Source organism: Talpa occidentalis, unplaced genomic scaffold, assembly GCF_014898055.3.
Source record: "Talpa occidentalis isolate TD23 unplaced genomic scaffold, MPIMG_talOcc4v2.1 talOcc4.949, whole genome shotgun sequence".
Classification (NCBI taxonomy): domain Eukaryota; kingdom Metazoa; phylum Chordata; class Mammalia; order Eulipotyphla; family Talpidae; genus Talpa; species Talpa occidentalis.
Window position 1 is genome coordinate 11,973 of NW_023605360.1, and position 12,978 is coordinate 24,950.

A 12,978-nucleotide genomic window follows, 5' to 3' on the forward strand; every position below is an offset into this window, starting at 1 on the left:
CTCCCACTCAGTTTATTCTGTTCAGTTCTTCTAACCCTGTTTTAATAACACAAAAATATCAGCTTTTCTTTGACAGGTAATGAAAGAATAGCATGAAAAAATATCCTCTAAGGAGGTCAACAAATGGATCTCTTCAAGGGACAGCTAATGGCCTACTTTTTTTTTAATTGCGGTAATGTTGCAATATAACATTATGTAAGCTTTGGGCATGCACTGCTGGAAATCAACACATATATAAACTATATTCAGCTCACCACTACGTCCAGTTCCATTCTGCAGAATCCATACCATTATCCCCTTTGACCTTATTCACTTTCTTCTCTTTGCTAACCACTATTTGGTCTTCCAGTCCAAGAGCTTATTTTTGCTTTATTTAGCATACCTATTAATAGCTGATTATATCCTTAATTGCAAAAATTATATCAAGGCAATAAAATGCCAGTCTCAAGGCGCTAGGTTTGAGTACCAACCTCCGTTGCTCTTCGCCGTGTTCTCCAGAAGGGACAGTGAGGCACTCGTCCATGTGTCCGTGCAGCAACCTGAGGACGTCGCCACCAATCAGATACCCTGTAGGGATTGAGAATCATTCACCTTCGAACTGTCATGATCAGATGTTGATAATGCAAACAGCACATGTGTTCCAATCTTCTATTTTCATGGACAGAGAAAGAGAAGTCTAGGAAGGCTTAAGTCACAGAGATGGATGGTTGTCAGCTGCCACCTCTGAGTTCTGGTCTCTTAATCCCATGATAAAGGATATTCCCATTAGATAACATGCCCTCAACCCCATATGGGACTCCACTAAACCCACAAGCATGGAAAGGTAAGTGAGAAACAATCAGAACAAATACAGGTATTTCCAGGGAATCCCTGAAGTATAAAACACTGCCATGATCCAGTTCTAAGTCCTCTACTTCGAAGATGATAAATCTTGACATTAGCCTAACTGAACAATACCCTGAGGTCAAAACATGGGAGAAAACAACCCCTAAAAAGCTAGTACAAAAAAGACAGTAAAGCTTAAAGCCGATAACAGTGTAAAAATAAGGAAAGATAAATCTTAACACAGTCTTCACTTTTAAATAGCCATTAAACAAGATTCTTAAATGTCATGTATCATCATTACATAATATTTTGATATAAAAAGTTCATTATCACAATTCCAAAGGTGATTGTCAACTTCTCATCAAGGACAAGATTCTAATTGAAGTGGAGCTTTTACCTTGGGCTGCTTCACTTCCTGAGCTGATTGGAGCCACACTCCAGAGGGTTTGCTGGAAAGCGGCATCCACGTGCAAGCTGCCATTGCCATAGGACAAGTGCTGCATTGGAGGCAAAATGAGGCATCACTTGAGGGTCTGGGTGAGACTTAACACGTAAGTGCTATAAGCAACTCAGACTTTCGCTGCACATTTGGAAATGGCCACAGAGCACGTCTATTCAACCCTGTCACTTAAAAATTAAGATACTAGAAGAAAATGTGTTTCTATTTAACTTCAGGCATTTTTTCATTCTAAGAGCTACCTAAGGCACTAGCCAGAAAACACACAAACAAATAAACTAAAATGAACTTACTTGTAAAAACAGACTTTTTTTTAAAGATTATTGATGGGAAAACTTGTATGGATAGTAGGCACTTACTATTAAAATGATTATTATGCTTTCTACCTGTCAGTGTGACAGTTTTTTGACAATGAAATATGTGAAATCTGCTAGACCAATGTCTTAATTATATGGGGTCCTTTAGGAACTTTTATCTGCAATTTTATATATGTTCCATTAGATGGCGATATTTCCTAGTAGGTATGTAAAATAGGAACAATACATTTCCTCCAAAATTCAGCTATTAAAAATGTCATTTTCCTTCATTAAATATTAATAAATTTAAATAATATATTTCATATCTATGAAAGTCATAATGTATGAGTTTTCAAAGAATAAGAAAAATTGAGTATCGTCAAATGCCTTGCTTGTTTTCCTAATAACTAAGACTTGCCTCTAGAATTTCAAACACACCAGGAACTTGGAATCATGACAGGAAACATCACAAGCATCCTTGCAATGATTCTGCAACACTTTTCTGATGCTGATGACAGCCTCAGCTTTAAAAGACTTCCATAGTTAGATGAAGAGCAATCACAACATGAAGTAGTCACACTCTTATACTCTACAAATTTTTCAATGTCCTATGGATCTCTTTCACCTAAATATACTATTTCCAAATAACCTGCAAAAACAGTTCATTTTCTTTCTCTTAAACACAAAACCAAAGCAATTTCAACATTTGACCTACATGTATTAGCTTTCAATAATTTAAAACTATTGAATAATTTAATAAATAACAAACGCTGACTTAATAATAAATCACTTAATCAATAGCATTAGCTCATCAGCTGATGCGTTACACTTAGAATAACTTGGTTTAATAGCCCTCCTCAACTCAACCATATTATAACCTCTTTTATTATAACCTCTGCTTCACCTCACTTTGTCATTATTATGTATAATCCTAGCTGAGATTCCTGTATTGAACTAATTTCTTCCCCAATGTTAAAATACCGTGACCATTTACCAATACATTTGCCATCTGCATCCACAAACAAGAAAAATCTATTACACAAAATAATTAGTGTATTTTTCATTCTCCCTTTGGTAAACAAAGTAAATAAGCCAGTGCTTTACAGGTAGTGTAACAGTTAAAAAATATTTTGTTATTCCATAAATGGTCCTGTTTCAATGATGTGAGCAAAATAACAGCATATACCACCCAAAAAACTATAAAAAATAGATTTTACCAAGCCATCAGAAGACAATTCAAAATACTGGTGCTTATGTTTTTACTTTTGAATTCAAGTAAAAGCTCATACCATATTGCAATAGATCTGTTCACTCACCATGAGTCATAGAATATACTATGTATAAAGCATTGTGCTAAATATTAATAGAATGCATTCCCCACCCAAAGGGTGCTTGTCATCCAAAATAGAAGGTAAAATATATACACAAATTGCTGCAAGACAGTATTTTTTAAATATTCGGTGAATTGACATCAAAGTGCTACAAGAATTGGGAAAAGAGCACATTAAGCCAAACTAATTGGAACACAGTTCATCCTAATGGGTCTGGACATGGTATTTTCACAGGATAAATGGTATTTCGAGGGAATAACAGATTCGAGGAGCTAATAGAATCTTTTGGCTTCACATTTATATCCTTCAAGATGGTGTCTCCAAATAAGTTTGGACACACCCGTTTTGGGTATGTGTGTTAATGTTAACATACTGTGTTGGAAACATAAATTTTTGTAAACCAGTTTAGACAAAAATGTAGTTGGAAGTGTGTTGGATCTCCCTGGTTATCAAAGTGGCTCTGCTTAGGAGGATGATATAACCAAGAGTGTGTGTGAGTTCTGGAGAGATATGGAGATGAAGTACAACAGTGAGCTTTATCTTTGGGGCTTAAGGAAACACTCAGAAATAGAGTTAGAGAGTGGTCTGCAGAGCAAACAGGAGCTAGATAAAGGACCTCATACTTTAGGCAATTAGAAGCTACTGCATTGAAAAAATAATGTGGGGAGGAAGAGGGCTAAAATGCAATTTTCAAATCACATCTAAGCCCACAGGTAAATAATAAATATGAGCCATAAAAAATATGAAATTTTCAGCCTGTTGGAAAAAGTCAAAAATGTCTTTAAAATCATATTACATCATAAAAAGATATCTAAATAATGTCCTTTTAAAGAAAATATTCTCTAGACAGAACTATTTGGGATGCTTCAATTTAATTGTGCTGCTTAAACAGCAAAGGGAGATGTGAGTAAGGGCAATGTCTAGTCAGGCCTGTGATGTTAAATATTCAGAATGCAGTAGCAGTTTCAATTATTGAAACTAATATGAGTTATCCTTAAAGCAAAAATAGATGTTGTCAGAGGTTGAAAGCAAATTTGGCCTTAGGCTGAAATATGTAACTACTGCAGGATTTATACAATAACATGCTAACATCAACACACTAGCAGCAGTGCAGGGACTTTGGGCATAGATTTGCTCCCTGGTCTCAGCTTGATGTTTATGTTAGTGACTCCCAAGTTCCAATACACATGAATCATTGAAAGATCTCGTCAAAAAATGGTAACAAAAATGCAGGAGGTGAGAGGGAGATCAACCAAGGCCACTGCTCCAAGAACTGTGTTCTGAATAACAAGCATCATATACTAGAAGCATAAAATCTTAGAAATAGAAAAGATATTATAAATTAGTTGGAGTTATAACCTGGATTGTACTTTGATATTTTTAGTATGTATTTTGATATTTTCCTTGTAATCCTATCTATTTATTTTACCATTTTAAAAACATTATGGTGACTAGAAATCAGGAATCTTTATCAGATTGCCAAAGGGCACTAAAATTTTTAAGAAGATCTGAAGTAAGTCCTCATCTGAAGCATTAATTTACTTATTCATTTTTCTTTTAAGTATCAGAAACTTGGGCCCTTGTGATGCAATAATCTGGATAATTTATCACCCAATGGCAGGAAATACTAGTAAACAAAACATATTACCCCTTGGGCTTCATGGTTGTTCTTGTTCCGAGAAAACACCAGGAGCATAGAATAGATGCTCTTTCCAAATGTAATATTCTACAATTTCATCAACTGAGCCAGCCACAAAGAGGGAAAAAGGCCCAAGGTAAATCAATCTAAAATGTACTAGTCGGTATAATAAATAGCTTGAAAATATCTCCTTGTTGTCTTTTTAGTCATTAATATTTTATGCAACTTGAAAGAATTCAGCAACTTATTAAAAAATTCAAACACTATTTCTTTCAGAAATTCAGTTGTAAGTAGGAGAGAGGTCAGGTAAATTCTTATAAACCTAGAATAGCTTGTTAGCATTTTCATCTCTCTTAGATTTGTGGGTTCTCTTTTTCCTAAATTACTTTCAGAAGAGTTGTTTGACAATATTTTCCTGGTTCCTTAAAAAGCTGTTTCTATATGTTACCCAGTTAATAAAAAATTAGTCAAAAATCAATGTTCTCAATGCAGGCAATTGAATTCATGGATTGAAAACTCCTGGGCATACTGGGATGATTTTACATCTTTCTAATCCAAGTGAAATTGTTTCGCATGCTTCTCCTTGTTTTGTTTAGTTTGAATTATTTTCACACTCAGTGATACCTACTTGGATCATGTTTTCTTTATTTAAATTATATATTTCTCTTTATTTTTCAGTTGCATTGCTAAAGCCTTCTCTTAAAGAAAAAAATAAATATTTCCAACAGGGGCTTAGGAAGTTTTTTTCTTTCCTCTCCAATAGTCCCAAAAAGAGGATTAAGATATCATTTTGTAACAGAATAGGAAACAACAAATGAGAAAAGACATTATTTGGATGATTGGTTTATAACCATTTTTAGTGATATGACCCTTTCTTTCCAGGAAATTCTATGCAAAGGCTCAACATATAAAATGGAGGAGGGTAGGAGGGAGGTGGACTAGTTCAGCTCTATGTGGATTATAAAGGCTGTCTATTCTCAAAGTCCTTTTACTATCTCACTTATTGACCTTTTGCTTATTCTCACTAAGCACCATATAGGTCCTTGCATCCATCAACAGAACATTCTACTACTCTACATGCTCACTACTGGTCAGCCCCAGTAGAAATGTGAGATAATAAATTAACCATTTCCATACCCTTAGGAACTACCTTAATAGCTAACCTAAACTGTAACATTTATTGACTATTTTATAGTATCCTCACAAAGATCCTATTTGATTGGTTTTGTTGTTGTTTTTTTTCTTTTTTCTAATTCTTTAGAGCAGAAACCATGTGTAGTCTTTACCTGGTCTTGGCCTTTCCTCTCGGGTCTACTATATGCTATGTCCATAGAGAGGACCACTAAATGCACTGACTTCATTACCAATGGAAAATGAAATTTTAACAATCTAGTTGGTTACTGTTTTTAGCACTATATAAAAGGTTACCCAAAAAGGAAACAAATTGTCTAAAATGTAGCTTGAATACTATTTGTGGATTTTAATTCATCATGAGGTTTATTTATCTCCCAAGGTAATAAAGGGTGAACAACATGCACTATTATTGCTATTATTTGAACAGCACTTTTAAATTCAAAACATATTCAAATTTATTACCCCATTGATTCATTACAGTAACCCTGATGCTAAGTATAAGCATCAACATTTTTTTTTCCAAAACAAAAGCAACTCTTTAATTATGAGAACAAAATGTTGATTACCAGAGGATGAGGGGACTGTGGCTGAGTCAGGTAAAGGTGGTCAATTGAACATTGGTGGATGGAAACTAGATTTAAGTAGCTATCATAATGTGGTATATATAGGAATTGAGTTATAATGCAGGACACCTGAACCCTACATATTTTTTTTTATTTTATTTTATATATTTTTTTACATCATTTTTCATTTTTGCACAATGTATGCATTTTCATCTTAGGTTATATTCCCCACACAATTCCCACCTCCCTTGTTTTGACCCTAATCATCTCCCTCCACCTCCCATAGTGAGGAGGAATGTCAGAATTCAGGAAATTAAGGGACTCTCTCAGGTATTTAGTGGCAAAATCAATACCCTGGACTCTGTGAGATTCCAAATTTTCTACTCCTTATTGCATAAGGACGTCATCCTATCCAAATACTCTGCTATGTGTAACAAACACACTTGTTGTACAGTAAAAGCATGCATAGCTATACAAAAATATAGATTAAAAAAACAACAAAACTAATCAAAGAGGATCTTTATGAGAACACTATAAAATAGTGAATAAATATTACAGTTTAGGTTATATATTAAGGAAGTTCCTAAGAGTATGGAAATGGTTAATTATTATCTCACACTTCTACTGGGGCTGACCAGTAGTGAGCATGTAGAATAGTAAAATATTCTGTATAACTATAAGATATAGTTATAATTTAGGATTGAAAAGTTTGCATGTATTATTTTTACTGCTCTTCTTGGTTTCCAAGTAAAATTACAAATTAAAATGTGCATCTCAAACGAAAATAAACAGAAAATTATAAACTAGAGATATTCTCCAGGGAGGGGGACGGAGAGGGATCAGAACAAGGGAGGGATCTGCACAGGGGATTGTGGTGATAGTGCATGGGTGAATTATTGGTGGAAATTCTATGGGGGCTACACCTGAGAAAAGAAAGCACACATTGCTAAAAAATGAACAATGATGTAAAATATAGATAGATAGATAGATAGATAGATAGATAGATAGATAGATAGATAGATAGATAGATAGATAAAATGTGTCTCCTGATCAAAATATATCACCTTAACATACACAGCACATGTATACAGCAAGGGTTTAATAAATACTTATTCAATAAGTCAGAAGGAAAAAAAAATATTGACTGGTTTCACTTATAGGTGAAACACAGGAAAACCAAACAAAAGCCAAGGAAAAAGACAGAACTTGCAGGTAGACCACAGATTTGAGTCTTATAGCAGGGGAGCAGGAGGGAGAAGGGTCAAATCAGGGGAGGGAAGAGCACAAGGGACAGTGGTGATAGATCACAGTGATCTATGGTGGTGGGAAAACTAGGGGGACTACAACGGAAGGGAGAACAATGTTGTAAGAAAATATTTTTAAAAATACTTATTTGGGGGTCTCCCCGGTGGCACAGCAGGTTGAGTGCAGCGCTGTGAAGCTGTATGCAGCCTTTGCGCGCCGGTTCAATTCCAGCCAGTCAGGGAGATACCCACATGGTGTGGCAGACCTCTCCTGTCCCGCCCATTGCTCCCCTCAGCAGTGTATTTCACTCCTTCTGCCTGTTCTGCTCCCTGCTCTGTCTCTGGTGAATTCTCTCACCCTCCCGCACCTCTGGCCTGTACTCCCAGCTCTTGTATAAATAAATAAATCTTTTTAAAAGAATACAAATAAAAATACTTACTTGACCAACGAACACACCTGTATTGTCCAAGAAGTACGCATAGTAACTGTTTCTACCTACATTGGTTAAGAGACTAAAACAGAGAGCTGTACCAAGGCCTCCTTATGGCTATGCAACATAAGATACTCTATTTAATGTAACAGTTTCTGTCAGTTACAAGAGGCACTTTTCAGCACTTCCCTGTCTTCATCATTACTTTGCTCTATAAAACAAGTGAAACAACCTTTCTTCCTAGGAATGTTTCAAAACGGGAACAAAACGTGTAGGTAATTAAAACTGATTTGCTACACCCCCCATATCACCCTACTTCCAGGTCCATAGAGTAAAGGGTTACCAACTGCTTACTCAATCCCAAATCAATTGTACCAAATAATTTGATTTGTTATATACTTTCTATATCCCAGTGTGCACTAAACTATGAAGAAGCTTTATTTCTGATTTTTGTTCAATCACAATCTACTCTGCTACCTAGAATATGTTCATGTGGATATTCATGTAATTTACATTTGTTTAATTACTTTTGTCATCTTCAACAAAAAAAGAGTATTTGCACTGGAATCCTTCACATTTCCACTCATTTCAATCTTCTGCAAACTCTGTACATGATTATTCTTTACAAAATACAATTTACTAAATAAGTTAAATATATGGGCCATCCCCCTCCCCAAAAAAATACTTCCCAAGATTAAACATAAAAAGACTTTCTTCATTTTTCCATTTCCAATACCTCCTCCTTGAATCAAGGCAAAAGTCAATGAGAGACTAAGTTGTTTTTCATTGTGTATATTTCTCCTTTCTTAACATAGCAAGTATTTCTCATATAGCAATTGACTTCCATAAATACCAAAACAGATAATTACAATCTCATTAATACAGTCTTCTCATTGGGTACACAATAAAGTCTGTGGAATTTTGAATTCCAGATAAGACTGAATGTACATGTTATTAATAAAATAATCCAAGAATAGGCATTATTAATATCATGGACATGCATACCAAGGGCACAAGGGTAGCCTGTCTAAATAAATCTGACAAGCCTGACACATTATTCCTCTACTTAAGGAGTTATTTATAACTCATTAAATAGGGAGACAGACTTGTTTCAATCAAATTTCCTAGAAATTTTACAATCTAAACTTTAGAGATAATTTTACTGACCTGTCATCTACCTTATCATTGACCAAGTGCTTGATCCACACTTACCAAATACCTTTCAGAGGACACACTGACTAAGATGAGGTCATCTCCGACTCGAACCTTTTCTCCTTCTGATCGCTGCTTTGAGGCAGGATGAATAGTCCACCAACAAGCTTCACCTGCAGAATGTTTGCAAAGTGAATCATGAATTAGTGTCTTTGTGTCCTTTGGGTAGATTCCTAGGAGTGGAATCACTGGATCATATGGACTACAATGATGTAAGAAAAAAATTTTTGATTAATAAAAAATAATTAATAAAAAAGGTGAATCAAGAAGCACCTTTAGTTTAAATTGATTTTCTCTGCCATAACTCTAAAGTAAAAAGGGGAAATGAAATAAACTTTCAAAATCAGTCTCCTTAAAATGAAATTGCCCTACTCACACAACCTTCAGAAATTTGAAAATTAATATAAATTGATCTCATAGACCGTGAAAATCAAAAGAATTAGGCCAAATTAGCACAGGGAAAGATATACTGAAATGCAGAGATTCTTCTCATAGAAATTGGTTATGCCATGTAGCGAAGTTTGGTGAGCTTTTCCTCACCACAAACTGCTTTAAAATGAATATTTACTGATGCTAAATTCACCAGGCATACTGATTTGACTTCATTCTTTATACAATCATATATACTTACATGATTCACATTGTTCTCTGTAATAAGATCTGTTTCTTGTCACTGGGTTTTCAAAAGCAGTTTTGTGAAATGACAGTCATATTATAACAGTTTTAGAAACTATATTATGCTGGTTCAAGCAGATGTATACAATTTTCATACTTAAATTTATCCTGTGTCTACTTTTATTTTCTTTTAAAGTGTTCTTGCTTTTATTAATGCAAGAGTAAAATATAAGAGAATCTTACTATAGAAAGATACATTATAAAATTAAATGGGTATGTTAAATCAAATAAGCCTCAGGTCAAGTATAATCACTCTTCATTCTACAGTTCCATTACCTAACACACAAACATAGGCACATAATTTTTAATCTGTTCAAAATTCCTTTTAAAACCTAAACATAAGTTCTATTCAAAAATGAGATTTTTTTGTAATATCTGTCATCTAATAATTATTATTCTGTCCCTTAACACTTCTCTACTACTTTTCCATCAAACTTACATTTTACTTCTTTTTTAATTTCTCACTGCCAAATGTCAGTTCCATAAGAGCAGGTACTTTGTATGTTTTGTTCACTAGTTGTCCAGCTTGAACGAGGCACTCAGAAAAATTTATCTTGCATAATTGAGAAAATGAATCGTAAGATAATGTCTCTTAAGCATTCTTGTAGTCCATATGTTATCCTTGCCCTGAGCAGCTTTTCTTATATTAACCATAGTCTACCTTGAATGTCACTTTGCAGAATTCCTTATTTTCTTTCTCTCAATTCACATTTTACAGCTGTAGGGAGCTTTTCATTCAGTCACTCAAACATTTATTAAGTCCCCACTACTTGTCAATCATTGCTTTGATAGTTGGGGATACATCAATAAACAAGGAAAAACGTATCTGCTTTGTGAGTTTAATTCTGATCACAGCAGGTACATAACAAACAATAAACATAATAAATAATTTAGTAATTCAAAAGAGACTAGAGAGTGATGGGGGAAACAGCAGTCGAAGAGCATCAGAATGTAGGAAGAGGGAGTGCCTTGCTTTGTTGTTGACTATTATATAAACATCTCAACATATGAAATCAACTTACAGATCATGCACATCTTTTACTTCTTTTGAGAGTGTACTGAAGTAAATCAATTAAAATGAGAAAACCAAACAAACTAGTAAAAATGCAAAGTCTATATTAAGTCTATATAAAATGAAATAAAAATCAGAATACTACACTGATCCTTTTGGTGTGAGGCAATCTTGGAATTCCTGGTACAAAGCAATGTATTGGTCTATTAGAAAGTTAAGTAGGTTGATAAACACAGTTTTTTTTTACCCATTTGTTGTTTGTATATGGGAAAGTATTTTTTAAGCTTGGGGAGGGGGCATGTGGGGATAGAGCTGAAGGGACAAGTTAATAAGTGTTGGACTGTTTCACTGAGGCCTCACTGGTGGTGCAGGGGTTAGGATGCAACCTATGAAGCTGTCCCCAGCCACTGCAGCACAAGTTTGATCTCCGGCTAGGGAGGTGACCCACATGGCCCAGCAGGCCTCCCCTGACTTGTCCACTGCTCCCCTCAGCAGTGTATTTTTAACCTATCATTCGTATTTTGCACTTGCCAGTTATTACATTGCTCTGTGCCTCCTCTGAGTGGTGTATAAAAGGAACCTTCTAGATCTGCATGAATAACCACATTGATGATGAATAATCTATGGCAACATAATGGCAGGCATGAGAACTGGCGATGCAGAACAAGTAAGTTTCACAGAACATGTACGTTTCCGCCTGTTCTGTTCCCTCCTCTGTCTCTGGTGAACCCTCTCACACCCCTCACCTCTGGCCTGTACCCCAGTTCTTGTGTGCATAAATAAATAGATTTTGGGGGGAAAAAGAGTTGGGCTGTTTCTGTTATTTTTCTATTTGTACATTCATTTATTTTTAAGTGTGAAAGTTCTGCATGTGCATTGTAAAAGATGAAAGAGTCAAATCTTACAGAAGTGTCTAAAGAGCAAAATCCTCATAGCACTGAGAACTGAAACACAAGTCTATGTTCTCCTACTTGTCTAAGTATCTCCTGTTCTCCAAAAGAAAGAATCAAAAATATGTAAATACATGTCTCTTTAGACAAATCGGTAGAAAGGAAAGAAACCTGTATTTCCCACCTTTTTATTTGAATATTGACGTTGAGTATGTTACATTTGCAGAATAAAAGATATTTTAAAGATAAAAGAGACACACAGTGATACTCCATACACTAATCAGTGCACTTAATACTATCAGCAGCTGTGAGATGTGTAGTATGTCTATTCTCCTACCCAAATTCAAAAGAATAACGTTTAAAGCCTGGTTTGAACCTTTAGCTAATTATGTAGGATGACTAATCAACAGAAACAATACACACTTCTTTCTACTAAAAATCTTGGGGCCTCTCCACTGGCGCAGAGGTTGAGCGCTGGGTTGCGAAGCTGCCCACAGCCTGTGCAGCGCCGGTTCGATGCCCGGCCGCCGGTCGAGGGTCCCACATGGCACGCAGACTTTTCCTGCTGCCCGTTGCTCCTCAGCAGTGTACTTCGTCACTCTGCCTGTTCTGCTCTCCACTCTGGCTCTGGTGAATTCTCTCACCCTCCCGCACTTCTGACTGTACCCAGTGCTTGTATAAATAAATAAATAAATCTTAAAAAAGAAAAAAAACCTTTCTTGGGAAGTCATTTACTCCATCTCCCAGAATATTCATCTAAAGTCTCTTCCACTGCTTCCCATCCAATTGACTGCTTCTAGTCCAATCCCCGCCATATTTTCTCAGAATACAGCTCACTGTGGGCCAAGGTGCTCACCTGTTGTGTCCTCTTGCAAGCCAACATCAAAAGCCAGTTTATCAGTTGAAGATCGGGAAGTGGACAAGCAGCACAGATACTAAAAGACACAGAATCAGCAGCTGTCACTAGACATTTATAGTCCTACTCACACTCAATTCTACACCTTGTTTGGTGTCAGCCTATCTCTGCTGGATCAGTCTTTTCCTTCACGTCTGAAAGTTTCTGTGCTAAATCCAGGTTTTCATGTAAAGTAGGACAGTATTATAAAGCGTTCATTAGGAGAGATGATATAAAGGAAAGCTATCTCTTTTGCCCTCATTAAAAGATTAGGGAATTGTGTTCTGCCAGTTAAAGAAGACAAGTAACTGAAGAGGTGCTTGTACATCTCTCAAGTTGTGACAGTCATAATGTGAGCAAAAGTACAACCTTAC

General features: G+C 35.6%; 1 protein-coding gene across 1 annotated transcript; it reads right to left on the minus strand.

The window, feature by feature from the left end:
* Window positions 1-470: 470 nt before the first annotated feature.
* LOC119237466 (ryanodine receptor 2-like) lies at window positions 471-12,644 on the minus strand (the record flags this gene model as incomplete). The annotated part of the gene is made up of 4 exons (XM_037501504.1): window positions 471-567; window positions 1,223-1,322; window positions 9,133-9,245; window positions 12,566-12,644. Coding segments are annotated over 4 exons (389 nt in total), but the record flags the coding sequence as incomplete, so codon positions are not given.
* Between the last annotated feature and the right edge of the window lie 334 nt (window positions 12,645-12,978).